The sequence below is a fragment of the Pelodiscus sinensis genome, chromosome 5, assembly GCF_049634645.1.
Source record: "Pelodiscus sinensis isolate JC-2024 chromosome 5, ASM4963464v1, whole genome shotgun sequence".
NCBI classification, from domain to species: domain Eukaryota; kingdom Metazoa; phylum Chordata; order Testudines; family Trionychidae; genus Pelodiscus; species Pelodiscus sinensis.
Window position 1 is genome coordinate 111,590,170 of NC_134715.1, and position 15,303 is coordinate 111,605,472.

A 15,303-nucleotide genomic window follows, 5' to 3' on the forward strand; every position below is an offset into this window, starting at 1 on the left:
CCACAAGTTGAATATGAGTCAACAGTGTGATGCTGTTGCAAAAAAAGCAAATATGATTCTAGGTTGTATCAACAGGTGTGTTGTAAGCAAAACTCGTGAAGTCATTCTGCCGCTCTACTCTGCACTAGTTAGGCCTCAGCTGGAGTACTGTGTCCAGTTCTGGGCGCCACATTTCAAGAAAGATGTGGAGAAATTGGAAAGGGTACAGAGAAGAGCGACAAGAATGATTAAAGGTCTAGAGAACATGACCTATGAAGCCAGGCTTCATGAACTGGGCTTGTTTAGTTTGGAAAAAAGAAGATTAAGGGGGGACATGATAGCGGTTTTCAAATATCTAAAAGGGTGTCACAAGGAGGGAGAAAATTTGTTCCTCTTGGTTTCTGAGGACAGGACAAGCAGTAATGGGCTTAAAGTGCAGCAGGGGAGGTTTAGATTGGACATTAGGAAAAATTCCTAACTGTCAGGGTGGTCAAATATTGGAATAAATTGCCAAGGGAGGTGGTGGAATCTCCCTCTCTGGAGATATTTAAGAACAGGTTAGATAGACATCTGTCAGGGATGGTGTAGATGGAGCTTGGTCCTGCCTTGAGGGCGGGGGGCTGGACTCGATGACCTCTTGAGGTCCCTTCCAGTCCTATTATTCTATGATTCTATAAATAGTTTTTAAGCAGTTTTTATTTACTTTTATTTCTACTAAAGATAGAGTACAAACGATCAAACTTGTGTTTCTGATATCTGTGTTAATGTTTCAAAACTAATATTTAAAGGCTTGGGATGGTAGTATCTTGCTGTATTTTCTCCTGAGTGTTCTAAATGTACATATAAACTTAACTTATGTATTTAATTGACAGCTGTCTATATATTAGAGATGTTAATGGCTAACCAGTTAACAGGTTACCTGTTAACAATTAACGGGTGAGGTTTTCTGGTTACAGTTAACCAGTGGGGGCTGCAGCAGCCCCCTGCCAGCCTCCAGCAGGGAGATTCTCCAGCCCTGCAGGGTTTGCTTTGGGTGGGGGATGCTCCAGACTCATTGGAACAGCCCCCATCTGCAACAGGGGACCCACTCCAGCCTAACACTGCCCGCTGCTTCCTCCATGTAATTGGTTAACCAGTTAAACTTAACATATATCTTGTTAACTAATTAAACAGGACTTTACATCCCAAATACATATTTTTCTTTCTTTGTATAGGTATTAGACACAATGCTCCTGACATTTAATTTCTAAGTTATTATCTGTAAAAAATAACTTGGGCTTCTCAGATGCCAATGTAGTCCCTGGAATTATGGTCAAAGTTGTCCTATCCTGCCACTATTGCTTAATTTGTGCCAGGGCTTGCCAGTTCAAAGTCCCAGGGCTTGATGCTTCATTTATGAAAATGTTAAAATCACTTGGGGCCCAGCATATAATTGCTTGAGTTGTGGCACCTCTTTCATTACATGTTTCTGTAAAGGGAAATCTTGCCTTACTAATTTACTAATTTGTCCTTTTCATATGTGTTCATTTTTTTAACTGTATCCTTGGTATATATGGTTGTGACAATTTTCTTCCACTATTTGATCTGAGGAAGTGGGTCTGACCCACGAAAGCTCATCACCTAATAAACCATCTTGTTAGTCTTTAAAGTGCTACATAGTCCTGTTTTTTTATTTAATTTACTAGAGTTCTTTGATGGGGTCAACAAACATATGGACAAGGGGTATCCAGTGGTTATACTACTTAGATTTCCAAAAAGCCATTGACAAGGTCCCTCACCAAAGGCTCTTAAGTAAAGTTAGTTGTCATGGGACAAGAGGGAAGGTCCTCTCACAGACTGAAAGCTGGTTAAAAGACAGGAAATAAAGTGTAGGCATAAATGGTAAGTTTTCAGAATGGAGAGAAGTGTCCCCAACCGTCAGCACTGGGACCATTCCTATTCAACATATTTATAAATGATCTGGAGAAAGGAGTAAACAGTTAGATGGCAAAATTTGTAGATGATACTAAACTGCTCAGGATAGTTAAGACCAAAGCAGACTGTAAGAGCTTCAAAAAGTCCAAATTAAGTGACTGGCAAACAAAATGGCAAATAAAATTTAATGTTGATAAATGTAAAGTAATGCACATTGGAAAAAATAATCCCAACTATACATACAATAAGATGGGGACTAATTTAGCACCTCCCCAGGCCTGTCCAGGCTCGAGCTCACTCGCCGCGGCGAAGCGCCCCTTACCTGAGCGGCGGGAGGAGGGAGGGCTCCTTGCACCGGGGGGCTGGCGGGCAAAGGCTGCCCCGCAGCGAAGTCTGCGCCAGGGGGAGGCTGCTGCTGCTGCTGCCGCTGCCCGAGGCGACGGGGCCCGGCTGCCGGGAAGCCCCGGGCTGGGAGCAGCAGCGCCAAGCAGCCAGCTGCCAGCAGCGCCAGGCGCGGGGAACGCATGAGAGAGGCGCGCGGGGAGCCGGGCAGAGGGGGCGCGGCTGCCGCACCAAGTTCGCGGCCCGGAGAAAGTTTCCAGCGGCTCCGGCTACAAACCAGGCCGAGCTGCGGAGGCGCCGAGCCACAGATCTGCCGCCATCGACGTCAGCCGCGATCGCCCCCCCTCCCAGCCCGGGCAGGGCTTGGCTGGCCCGTCCCGAGCGGAGACTCCCCCCTCCACTAGAGTCCCTGCCCCCCGAGCTGCGGGAGCCTGGGCCGCAGGGAGAGGGCTGCGAGCCGGCCGGCCGGCATGCCCTGGGCTCGCGGAGCTCGCTGCGCGGCTCCGGGTCTAGCCCGGGGACTCTCCCCGGTCCCGGGCAGAGTTGGCGCCCCGAGTTCTCCCCGCGAGCTTGCTCATGGCCTCTGACGCTCCGACGCCGCCGGGGCCCTGCCGCGGGGAGATCGGGCTGCACTTCTGGGTGGAATCCCTGCAGCTGGTCCCCGGCTTGCTGGCGCCCGCGGTGCTGCTGGGGGTCGCCTTAGGCGTCGGGGCCGCGTTCCTGCTGGGTTTCTATGTGATCCGGCCTCTTCTGCAGGGCAAGGTACGTGTGTCTGCGGCGTGGGGTCTTTGCAGGAGGAGGTTTTGGCTTCGGGCGAACGGAGCGGGATTGGGGAAAAAACTCTAGCTCAGACCTGATCTTGCCAGGTTTTGGCCTCCGCATCCCAAATGGCACCGCCTAAAAGTAGAACAAGTCGGGCCACTCTTCCCGCTCATCAAAATACGAAAGCAGTCTCTGAGGCATAACAGCAAGACAGGATCCCAGCCGGTTTTCCGACCTCAAATATGTACACAGAGAATTAATGTACGTGATCCTGTGATAGCAAGACCTGGAGCATTACACATTGTGGTGCAACAGCATGGCAAAACCCCACCGCTGCCACCTGGATTCTACTGGATCCAGCTGGCAGCACAAATCTGCCCCCCACTCACCCACATACAATAATGCTACAAAATCCATGTCTGACAATTGGATCTGGTCAGATGCAGCAGTTGGCCCTCACTGCTCCACTTCCTTTAATTAGAGAACAAATGCATATACTCCAACTGCTCAAAAACATTCCTGTAACCAATGCATCATGTAGTGCACAGCACCCCAGAATCTGATTCCTCCTGAATCCAGCAAGTATTTGGCCCCACCTGTCCAAATTTCACTAGCTATAAAAATGCATGTTCAGCCATTCTGCAGCATCATAAAACTTCAGGATGACTCAGACATGGCTCAGAGCAGCAATGCCACAGACCTTTGATTCAGCATTGGAAGCCTTTTGGACCCAGCTGAGTTTTGTCCACCAACCCAGAAATTACACTGCCAATATGAAGAATCAATGTAATTTTCTACCACATGGAACACTAACACAGCCTGGTACAAGAAAGTAGCCAAAAACCCCTCTGATTTGGTACCTGTGTCCAGATGAATCTAGATTTAGAGTTCTCACAACAAGGCTACGTCTACATTGGCATCCCTTTCTGGAAAAGGGATGCTAATGTGATGAGTCGGAATTGCAAATCCGCGGGGGATTTAAATATCCCCCGCGGATTTGCAATTCCGACTCGTCACATTAGCATCTCTTTTCCGGAAAGGGATGCCAATGTAGACGTAGCCCAAATGTTTAGGTGGCCTCAGAGTGCAGGAACCAGATTTTGCTGTTGGTCACTCTTACTGTGTTTCCTAACATACTTAATTGACATTAGGAAAAACAAATAAATATGTACAAATCATGTAATTTATTTATGTAGGGGGGTTTTCAAACAATACTGAAAATAATGTAGTTATCTCCATTCTTTACTAGATCTAAACAGAACAGAAACAAAAATACAGTAAGGTGCTTTGCATGTTCTTGTCCTTTGTTGTTTCTTTTGCTTTTGTTTTTTAGACATGCTACTAGTAAGTCTGCTGCTGTGAAAACACAATATTTTTATATTTCTTAATTTCATTTTTCACAGAAACAGACATGCCAGTTAGCTAACAAGTAATATTAACAAACATAGAAATACCACTTTTCACAGCAGATGTACTCAGTCCTGAAAAGCTGGGCACAAATTACGTCCTCGATTACAAGGTGAGTGGGGAGGTAGCAGGGGCCAGGTGTGATGGCAGGAGAGCCAGCAGTGATGGTAGGGGAGGATGGAGCAAGCCCAGGGCGGAAATCTAGTTGCTGGACTGAAGCTCGCAGGCCTGTGGCCAGGATCCAGACCTGCTACTGCATATTTGGAGCCCCAGGCCAGAGGACACAGCTGCAGCCCAGGATGATTGAGTGAGCCTGGGGTCAGAGCTCAAAGCCCCATGGCCAGATCTTAGGGGACAGAGCTCCTCACTGCACAGCAGGTGTTAGGGAATGAGCCCGGGATCAAAGGCCAATGACTAGACCCTGAGGTCCTGGGGCCCCAGGGCCTGAAGCCAGGGATGGATCTGATGCCATACAACCAATGCCCAGGGCTGGGGAGGAGGACACAGGGACCAGAGACAATGAAAAAAGTGGTGAGCTAGGGGACAAGGCTCGTTGCTGTATAGCTGGAGCTTGAAGCTACACAGTTGGAACCTCCTGCCCACCACACCAGGGCTGCAGCCAGAAGCCTGAATCCCACTGCCCCCAGGAAGGTGGAGGAGCTCACTCCTCAGTTTTACCATCTGTATTTAATACATATGCAGCTTCTTCCAATCTACCTCAGTAATGCCAATCCCAGTGTATCACGGAGCAACAACACTACAAAAAGCACAGTAAGCAACTGAATGCAGCTAGGTCCAGCTGGGTTTGGGCATTGAGCTCCTGAATTAGACCATTGCCATGCTAGCAAATTGAAGTCTTCACTTACACAAATCCATTACCTTTGACCAACATGATACCTTTTGGGCCACCACATATATGTCTTGGTAACATTACTTATGAATAGTCACAGAGAGGTAGCCGTGTTAGTCTGATCTTGGTAAAACAAAAGAAGCAGTCATGTAGCACTTTAAAGACTAACAAGATAGTTTATTATTCTTAAGTTATTATGATGAGCTTTCGTGGGGCAGACCCACTTCTTCAGATCATATTCAGAAAGCGAATTGGCATGACCATTATATAACAGAGGGCTACAATGAGTAAACTTAAAAACAAACAGTCTTGCAGCATCTTAGGGTGTGTCTAGACTACAGGGTTTTGTCGACAAAAGTGGACTTTTGTCGACAAAACTATACCTGCATCCACACTACCGCTGAGTTCTGTCAACATAACATCGACAGAACTCAGCAGTTTTGTCGACGCTGGTAAACCTCATTTTATGAGGCATAACGCCTTCTGTCAACAGAGTTTCTGTCGACAGAAGGTGTTATTGCATGTAAACTGTCCTTTGCGTCCACACTACCATGTCGACAAAGCAGCTTGCTTTGTTGACAGAACTCAATGTAGTCTAGACGCTCTTTGTCGACAGAAGTTTTGTCGACAGTATCTGTCGACAAAACTTCTGTCGACAGAAGCCTGTAGTCTAGACGTACCCTTAGAGACTAACAAAAATGTAGATGATATGAGTTTTCACAGGCACAACCCACTTCTTCAGATGAATGGAGTTAAGAGATCCAAGGCACAAATAAATAGCAAAGAAAGAGAGCGGATGGGGAGGGAAAGAAAAGGAAAAAAATATATTGTTAATTGGAGTGTCCATGGTATATGAGGCTGATAGAGTTGATTCTAAGTACCTGGTGCTTGGCTTTTTAGGTCATTAGTGTGTGGAATATAGAGGGCCAGCCAGTTAAGGTCTTTGTTTAAACTGTTATTGCAGCCGTCAAACTTGTAAATGAAATAAAGTTCTGCAACTTCTCTTGCCAGCTGGTTTTTGAAATTGCCATAATATTGTCATTTTTAGACAGGGATTTGTAGCAATCAAATTTTTGAATTGCTCTGCTCTAGCTCCGCTCCAGAACCAATAGTGACTGTTCCAGCTCGCTTCAGCTCTGCTCTGCACTCCGACTCAAATGAATTTTTAACTAAATAAAAAAGTGCATACTGTAATTTTGAAAAAAACATTTTCAGAGTTTTAAAACACTTTAAATGTCATCAACAATGATACAAACTAGAATCATTCATAATTCAATCTGTAAAAATTATGGCAATGATCAGGTCATCTTTCATAGCCTGCTGCAGATCATTTAAAATTAACTTTAACGCCAAAAACAGTCGCTCTACACTAGCTTGAGTTGTTGGCATGCTTGAAGCAATTCTACAGGGAGCCTGAATGCGGTGTGGGTAGCTGTGAATGGCCTCAAAAACATACTTAACTTTTAGCCTACCAATAGACTCCATCGCCTCACAATCTTCCCGAAAGTTTCTCTCGAATAATGCTTCATTACAATTATGAATCGCAGAAACTTGCCGGCGTCTTTCTTGTTTATCCAATTCCTTTTCGAAGTTGTCATCTTCTGAAGAATTGGTGCTTGAATTATCTCCATTTCCCTGTGATGGTTGAAGACGTCTCAGGGATGGACGCTTGAACAAGTTCAGAGTGGAGACAGAAGTTTGAGAACAGCCTGCTATTTCTGAAGGATGTGAACTTTCTGGAACCGCAAATTTGATTGTTGATGACTCCTTTTGTTGTGTTTCGTTTTCTTCAACCTCTTTTGCCGAGTTCAAATGTAGCAATAGATTTTGTTATTACTTTACTGTTATTGTAATTATTGTAGTTATTGTTATTGTAGTTATTGTTATTGTAATTTACTGGCACAAGATGGGATTTAAGCAAGGATTACACTCATTTAAGTATGTCGGTTAGGGGATTTACACCAGTTTATGTGGTGTTCTGCAGGCACTGTACAGGTGAGAGACCTGTTTATTTAGATTCCTTTAAAAATAATTTAGCTAATTTCCTGCAACTTTTCTTGTGCAGACATTACTAGTCCACTCAATTAGCCTCATTAGCACGACACTACAATTGACAGGTACTCCCCCCCCTTCTTTTTCTGTTATAAATTCTGGGTTCCCATTTTTTCTACTCCAGCTCATCTGAAAAAGTGGGTTTTGCCCGCAAAAGCTCATGATACTAGCTATATATATGTTTGTCTCTACGGTGCTACAGGACTACTTGTTTTTAAAGTTACAGGCTAACAGGGCTTCCCTCTGAGACTTTTGTACAGACAAGGGCTCTATCTTCTCACTTGCAGATCACAAGGTAAAACTTGCCTGGTTTGTAGAAGTCTTCCTGAAATAACATTGATCACAGAATAGCTGTCTTCTCCTAGAAACAAATGAGAACAATGCCACTTATAAAGCAACAAAATTAATGGAAGAATTTTTTCAACTGAGACAATGTTCCTAGACACTATGCATGAGGTAGAAAAATGACGAGGCATATTGAATACATTTTATGGGGTGAAACTAGTATTTAGTGTTTTCCAAAGCACATGTTCTGTTGTTTAACATGCAGTTGTCTGATTTTAGACTTCTTTGGGGAAATATGCACATCTTCACTTTTGTTAAAAGACTAATCCTAGCTGTTCCTTGCTTGTTATCACAATGTTTATACTACAAGTTATTTTCTGGGAACAATTATTGATTTATTTTGGTTGGTTCTTCCTCTACATCAGACTTAGACCTATATGGTATTGAGTTACTTTAATGTAACAGTGGTTGGCATTGACACAGGAGCCAATGGCATACAGAGTGCTCTTTCTGCATTCAATGGGTCATTTGTTTTTGTTAGCCACATCTCTTTTTAGAACTACATAGCTAACCTGCTATACACACAAACACACACAATAGGGCTGATCATAATTAGGCCTGGTGGGAGAGAGGAATACCTTTGTAGCCATCTGCTTTCAAGTGGAAGATTTGAAACTCTGCTTGAAGCCCTGCTTTTTCCAGGTAATGGATGTACTTCAGTTACTAGATCAATGCATCCCATGGAGGTGGAAACTTCTCTGATTCAATTGTTCATTTTTCTTTCCCAAACAGATGGTATTTTTATATTGCTGTCACTGTTGGTTCAATATAGCTAAGTACAAATGCTGTTCTTTGGGCTTTTTGCCTGTCTGGTTTCTCCAAAACCATGGTCATTTGATAAGAGTTTGTAGGAGAGCCTCTCTGTGTGGATGCAAAATTTGTATCCACATCTGTATCTGCAAAAATGAGCCACAGATATTCACATCCCCAGATATCTGCAGATTTGCAGGGTTCTAGGAGTATGTAAAAAGAAGACATTATTGCCAGTGCCTTCCAGCAGTATTATGTTCTTCTGTAATACCCTCCAGTCAGTTTTACCTTGTGCCTACAAACTTCCTCTGTAGAGAAGTTTGTCCAGTTATGAGATTCTGGTAGATTAGTGTGATGAGGTGGTACTGCGATGGTTGTTAGACCATGTTTTATTCAGTATCATTATTAATTATCTCTAAAAAGAGGTACCTGTCACTTGAACTATTGTCATAATACATTGGAAGGACAAAAAGGAGTGGAAAGGAGGGAACTCATGGGGTTATAAATGTGGGCAGGAAATAGAGAGAGTCAACCTGGAAAAATTCAAGTTTATTCACTGGGGATAAATAATCCAAGTTATAGGTGTTCAATGGGAAAGAAATGCTTGTAAAATAGTATTGAGAAATACCTATGGCTGAAAGTGGCCATCTGAATGTGAACTTGCAAGGAAATATGAGACAGGAAAAGCAAATGCCTCTTTTGGGTTACACGTGCAAGAGCCTTTTGTCACCATACTAGAAAAATGAACGTTTTTTTTAAAAAGCAACACACTAGCTAGCACTGATAAAACTGTACATAGAATATGATGTATAATTTTGGACACCTCAGTATCTGAGAGCTGATGGGAGGGAAGTCAGTGGAAAACAAATTATTAGGATAAATAGGGGCTGAAAGGATTGAGTCATATGAAACGGTACTAAAATAACTAATTACATACTATATTGCAAAAGTAAATACTAAAGGAGAATTTATAACAAGACTGGACTGAGGTGGAAAGTAGAATAGGCAATAACTTTTGAACAGCTCAACAAATAGTTATTAAAATGGAGATATGAGGCAGAAGATGGAAAATAAGTCAGTATAGGGAAGTTGAAGGGCATTTGCAGGGATTGAAGAGCCTCTCTCTCCTTTCCCCCTTCTCCCTCAATAAAACCTTGAGCCATCAAGTATGCCTAAACTAAGTAACCATACATGCATCTGACGAAGTGGGACTTTGCCCACGAAAGCTTATGCTCCTACACTTCAGTTAGTCTATAAGGTGCCACAGGACTCCTCGTCGCTTTTGCAGATTCAGACTAACACGGCTACCCCTCTGATAAGTAACCATAGTATCACATGTTTTATATGTTCTTACACTATTAGGCTCACTACCACCGTATCTGTGTGCCTTCCAATAGTTCACCATATGTCAAGTATAATTTGTTCTCATATCTTCTCTGTGGAGACAATGGAGAATTTTAGTAGTGGGTTTGTTTAATATACATGTTGCTATATGATTGTTAGAGAAAGCAGCTCAAAGAAATGCACTTTGCACGTGGAGTAGAAGTTGGTGATGGTCATGGTCCTTAGTATATGGTGGAGTTATTTCCATAGTCTCAGACCTCTTCTCCCTCCCCCCCACCAAAAAAAAAAAAAGTCTTTCATCTGCATCAATGAAATTTACCCTTATTAGAGAACTTTTCACTGAGGAGCAGCGTGTAACAATGATCCTCCTCCCAGGGCTCTGGTTGATCTTTTAAATATCCGAGACCCAGGTTTTTGAGTGCCTTCAGTTCAATTGAGTACTTAGACCAAGACCTGGAACTTGATGCAACAGTCTATGAGAAACAAGTCTTGAGAGTTTTGGACAGGTTTGGTGTGTATGCTGTAGCACATATTGCTGAGACGACACAGTACAGAGTTCTGTACTGGTTGGAGTTTCCTAAGCATTGATGGTTTCAAACATGTAGCTTATCTTATCCCTCCCACACCTGGTGCTTGGTATATTGCCACTCATTTTTCCTCGTCCATTATTTGGATCTGTCAAGGCTGTTCCCTACTTTGGCACATCTAATGCAGAAGGTAGGGGCTGGCAAGAGACCTTAAAACACCATGCCTATAAAGCAGGGGTGGGGAACCTCAAGCCTGGGGGTTAGAGTGGCCTTTGGCTTGCCTGGATCTGGCCCCTGACGCTCAAGGTATCCCCAGCATTGGGAAGCTTGTGTTGGTGCTACAGCCCCCCAGCTGCTTCCCTGGGGGCTGGAGTGTACAAAATCTACTAGGCTGGGCCCCCTTAAGCTCTGGCATGTGAGGGGAATGTAAGGAGTATATTTCTGCTCTATTGGTGGCCACAGTGAGGGTTTTTTTTTCACTTCTCCCTTGTGTGCGACCCCCAATTGATTTTTCTGTGGGTGAGTGGCCCCTGACCCAAAAAAGGTTCCCCGCCCCAACATAAGAATGGCCATACTGGGTCAGACCAAAGGTCCATCCAGCCCAGAATCCTGTCTGCCAACCGTGACCAATGCCAGGTGCCCCAGAGGGAGTGAGCTGAACAGGTAATGATCAAGCCATCTCTTTCCTGCTATCCATCTCCACCCTCTGACAAACAGAGGCTAGGAACACCATTCCTTAGCCATTCATGGACTTAACCTCCATGTATTTATCTAGTTCTCTTTTAAACTCTGTTAGAGTCCTAGCCTTCACAACCTCCTCAGGCAAGGAGTTCCACAGGTTGACTGTGCATTGTGTGAAGAAGAACTTTCCTGCTCTAGAGGCTTCTCTTTTAAAAGGTCCTCAAAGTTACAGATCCCCTGATGGTGGTAGGTATGCTGCCACCACCCAAGTGAAAAAAACAAAACAAAACAAAACTTTTTTCTTGAACTAAGGAAGAAGCCACTTGGGAACTGCTTCCAGAGAGGTACCCCAAACTCTTTTACCACAAGAGAGATTGAAACAAAAAGGAAACAAACTGTAATCTCTGATAGTTGTCCTCTGTCTTAGACAGGCATATACAGACCTCCCATTACACATCCCAGGACACAAGAATCAGATCACAGTCTTAAAAAGGGTGATTTTATTAACAAAACCAAAAGATATACTTGGTAAAGCATACTTGATTGTTTGGTGTTATAAAGCAACTAGGAAAACAAATTAAAATACAGAAAATTGTTTCTCTGGGATTTAGCTTCAGTTATAGTTTAGGGGGGTGAGCATCTGGACTCCTCATAGAGGAGTTCAACCAAACTCAAAACAAGGAAATTAACCTGATTGTGTCTAACTGAAAATAATCCCTATCTACTCACATATCCATATTTCCAAGGTCCAGTCCAATTCTAGGCCCAGATATTCCTTTTCTAGGCATGATGCCCCTCCCTCATTCAATTCATCTTTTTTTCCCTTCAGCTTTTGGTTTAAGCTTCCCAAAAGAAAAGAAATCAGGCAGATCCCCTTTCAGTTCAAATTGCAACACTTTCTTCCTATTGGCTTTCCTGGCTCCCTGCCAACACTTCCTGGATTTTTTCAGGGATTCTCTGAGTGCAACCCTTTATAGGCAGTACTCCTCCCATCCATCATAGGGTCCAAAACACCTTGTGCACCTGTGTGACTTCATCATATGAGTAGTTCCATTGTGACTCCTCCATACTGCAATCATTTGATGCTGAAGGTAGGAAGAAGACTTTTAAGCACTGAATGTGCTATAGTCAGAGTCTTTATCCTTTCCACGGGCCAAGTCTCCAGCTCTGGGGGAGGACAGTAAATGCAAAAAGAAACCAATGATACTAAAAAATGTTTCCTCAGTCTATAATCTCATTTTCTGAAAATTGGAATAGTTAAATTAAAATAATCATTTGAACTTAGGGTATGTCTACACTACAAAGTTAGTTCGAACTAACGGACGTTAGTTCGAACTAACTTTAATAGGTGCTACACTAGCGCTCCGCTAGTTCGAATTTGAATCGAACTAGCGGAGCGCTTAGTTCGAACTAGGTAAACCTCATTTTACGAGGACTAACGCCTAGTTCGAACTAGCTAGTTCGAACTAAGGGCTGTGTAGCCCTTTAGTTCGAACTAGTGGGAGGCTAGCCCTCCCCAGGTTTCCCTGGTGGCCACTCTGGCCAACACCAGGAAAACTCTATGCCCCCCTCCCTGCCCCGGACCCCTTAAAGGGGCACGGGCTGGCTACGGTGCCCGTGCCAGGTGCAAGCCTGCCAGCACCCAGCTAGCAGACCCTGCACCTGGCACGGCACAGAGCCACCCACCCGATGCCCCCCAGCCCACCCCCTCTTGCCGGGACCAGGTTGGCGGCTCCCGGGAGCTTGCCCTGGACCGCAAGAGGCGGGCACCTTCCTGGGCTAGTGCGGACATCGTGGACCTCGTCCACGATCTCTGCACTAGGCACAGGAAAGTGGCCGTCTAGGGCAGGAGAGCTGCCAGCCTGGCCACCCAGGACCAGGTGTGCATGAAAATCAAGGGGGTCCACTGAGACCCCCGACACTGAGCCCTGAGCTTACAATGGCCGTCCTGGGTCAGACCAAAGGTCCATCTAGCCCAGTAGCCTGTCTGCCAACAGCGGCCAACCCTAGGGACCCTGGAGGGGATGGACCGAAGACAATGACCAAGCCATTTGTCTCGTGCCATCCCTCTCCAGCCTTCCACAAACTTTGGGCAGGGACACCACTCCTACCCTCTGGCTAATAGGACTCCATGGACCCAACCTCCATCACTTTATCTCACTTCCCTTTAAACTCTGTTCTAGTTCTAGCCTTCACAGCCTCCTGCAGCAAGGAGTTCCACAGGTTAACTATTTGCTTTGTCAAGAAGAACAACTTTCTCTTACTAGTTTCAAGCCTGCTACCCATTCCTTTCCTTTGGTGTCCTCTAGTCCTTCTTTATGGGAACTCAGGAAGAACTTTTCTGAATGCACCCTCTCCACCCAACCCCTGCTTTTAGAGACCTCTATCCTGTCCCCCCTCCATCTCCTCTTTTCTAAGCTGAACAGTCCCAGTCTCTGTAGCCTCTCTTCATCTGGGACCTGTTCCCAACCCCTGATCATGTTAGTTGCCCTCCCCTCTCCCAGCCTTTCTCTTCCCCTCTCCCACCTCCTTTTCCCAGTCTCCCCCAGTTTTTTTCAATAAAGACAGAGTCAATGTTGGAAGAAACGTTATCTTTATTTTGTACATCAATAAGAAGGGGGGCTAAGGAAGGGTAAGTGGAAGGAGGTGAGGGAGGAATGGGGTACGAGCCCCCGATGGGGAGGACTGGGCTGGCTCTGCGGGCTTCTGGGGGTGGAAGCTCTCCTGCAGCCCCCCAATTACTCCCTCTCCCCAGATGGCAGCCTGCGGCAAGTGCAGCCGGGCTGATGGCCGAGTGGTGTGATGTGCCCAGTGTGGGCACTCAGGGCACTCCAAGCCAGAACTTCTTTGCAAGCGGGGCACCCCTTAGAACTGTGTGTCCGGGGTGGGGGTCGGGACCCTTTAAGCGCAGCCCTCGGCTAGCCTGAGACAGTATCTCCATGCTCTAAGTCCTCCTTTTATGCCCTGCCGGCACTGCTTCCGGCCATCCTTAAGCCCTGTTCAGAGTCCACTCAATGTGGACTTACTAGTTCGAACTAGCAAAACGCTAGTTCGAACTAGTTTTTAGTTCTAGATGCGTTAGTTCGAACTAGCTTAGTTCGAATTAACTAATTCGAACTAAGTTAGTTCGAACTAGCGCTGTAGTGTAGACATACCCTTACTTTGTAACTTACACAGGATATCCTATGAATAAAACAGAATTATCTAAGAGGCCATGATGACTCAAGGTGTTGATTTTTTTTTCTGCTTTGGGATTTCAGAAAGATGACTCCCAAAGGCTTCTGGAAAGCTTTCATTCAGATGTACGCAGACATCTTGATGAATATGCACCCTCACCGAGAAAGAAGAAAACAGAAGCTCAAATGTCAGAGGAGGAAATGGTACTGGACTTAGAGTTTATTCTTTTTGTAGATGTCTAATAATTTAGCCTGCTTACTTAGCAGTTGATCCACATGTCACTGATTTCAGCAGGCTTGGAATTTGGCCTTTCAAGAATTACAATAATTCCCATACAAATGCTGTAATAAAGAGATTGGAAACTTAGTGTAGTAAATCTGAGAACCAATGAACAAAGAAATAAGGGTTCTGATCCTAGAAGCTATTGATACCTCAAAAGATTAGTTCACTCTCCATTCAGATCCACTGGAATTATTTCCCACTGTACCATCATATTACGAATTTTAGGGCAGTAGCCAGTACTTCCACTTCTTAGCCACAACTACCCAGAACATTGCAAATTTGGTATTTCCTTGAAGCATTTTCATTTGACTTTAAATTATTAAAATTCTCAGCTGAAGAGGAGCATGTAATCTAGTTGCACAAATCCACAAAACTAGAGAAGATTGAAAATCACTGGACTAGAACATTAAGGCCTCAATTGGTGTACACAGAAGTCTTCTGTGGGGGTGGGGTACAACAACTTATCTGGTTATTTGCTTAGTTTTTCAACAGGCTACATAAAAAGAACCAACAAAGTCAGTACAAACTAAAATTTGATGCTGACAATGACTTCTTTATACTGCTCTAGGTACTATAGTCTGAAATATAAGTACCGTATTTTCCGGTGTATAAGGCGACAGGGCGTATAAGACGACCCCCTAATTTTCTAGTTAAAAGATAGGTTTTCGTCTTATACTCGCCGTATAAGACTACCCCCCCTTAAGAGGCCAACCGGCAGCGCCCCAGCGCCCCTCCGCCTCCCCAGCTTTGCTCCCGGTGTCCCTGGTCTGCTGGAGACGGTCCCCAGCAGACCAGAGGCACCGGGAGCAAAGCCTCTGAGGACGCCGGCAGTGGGACAGCGCTGCCCGACAGCAGCCCCGCTATCCGAGCCCCTCCGCGGCTTTGCTCCAC

The 15,303-nt window shown here is 44.9% G+C and overlaps 2 protein-coding genes across 8 annotated transcripts in view; one reads left to right on the forward strand and one right to left on the reverse strand.

Moving 5' to 3' along the window:
- EVC2 (EvC ciliary complex subunit 2) overlaps positions 1–2,419 on the reverse strand; it is a 156,110-nt gene extending 153,691 nt beyond the window's left edge. For all 3 annotated transcript variants that reach the window (XM_075930754.1, XM_075930753.1, XM_075930752.1), the window contains exon 1: positions 2,216–2,419. In XM_075930754.1, the coding sequence (XP_075786869.1) occupies positions 2,216–2,419 (204 nt within the window). The remainder of the gene's footprint in view (positions 1–2,215) is intronic.
- Positions 2,420–2,811: 392 nt separating this feature from the next.
- The window catches only part of EVC (EvC ciliary complex subunit 1), a 98,041-nt gene continuing 85,549 nt past the window's right edge, over positions 2,812–15,303 (forward strand). For 4 of the 5 annotated variants that reach the window (XR_012904381.1, XM_006128200.3, XM_006128202.3 and 1 more), the window contains exons 1-2: positions 2,812–2,997; positions 14,214–14,333. Coding sequence is in view for 4 of the 5 variants with exons in the window: in XM_006128200.3 (XP_006128262.2) it covers positions 2,812–2,997; positions 14,214–14,333 (306 nt within the window). In the remaining variant the exon portion in view is untranslated. The remainder of the gene's footprint in view (positions 2,998–14,213; positions 14,334–15,303) is intronic. The other variant, XM_006128201.3, reaches the window with a different exon arrangement.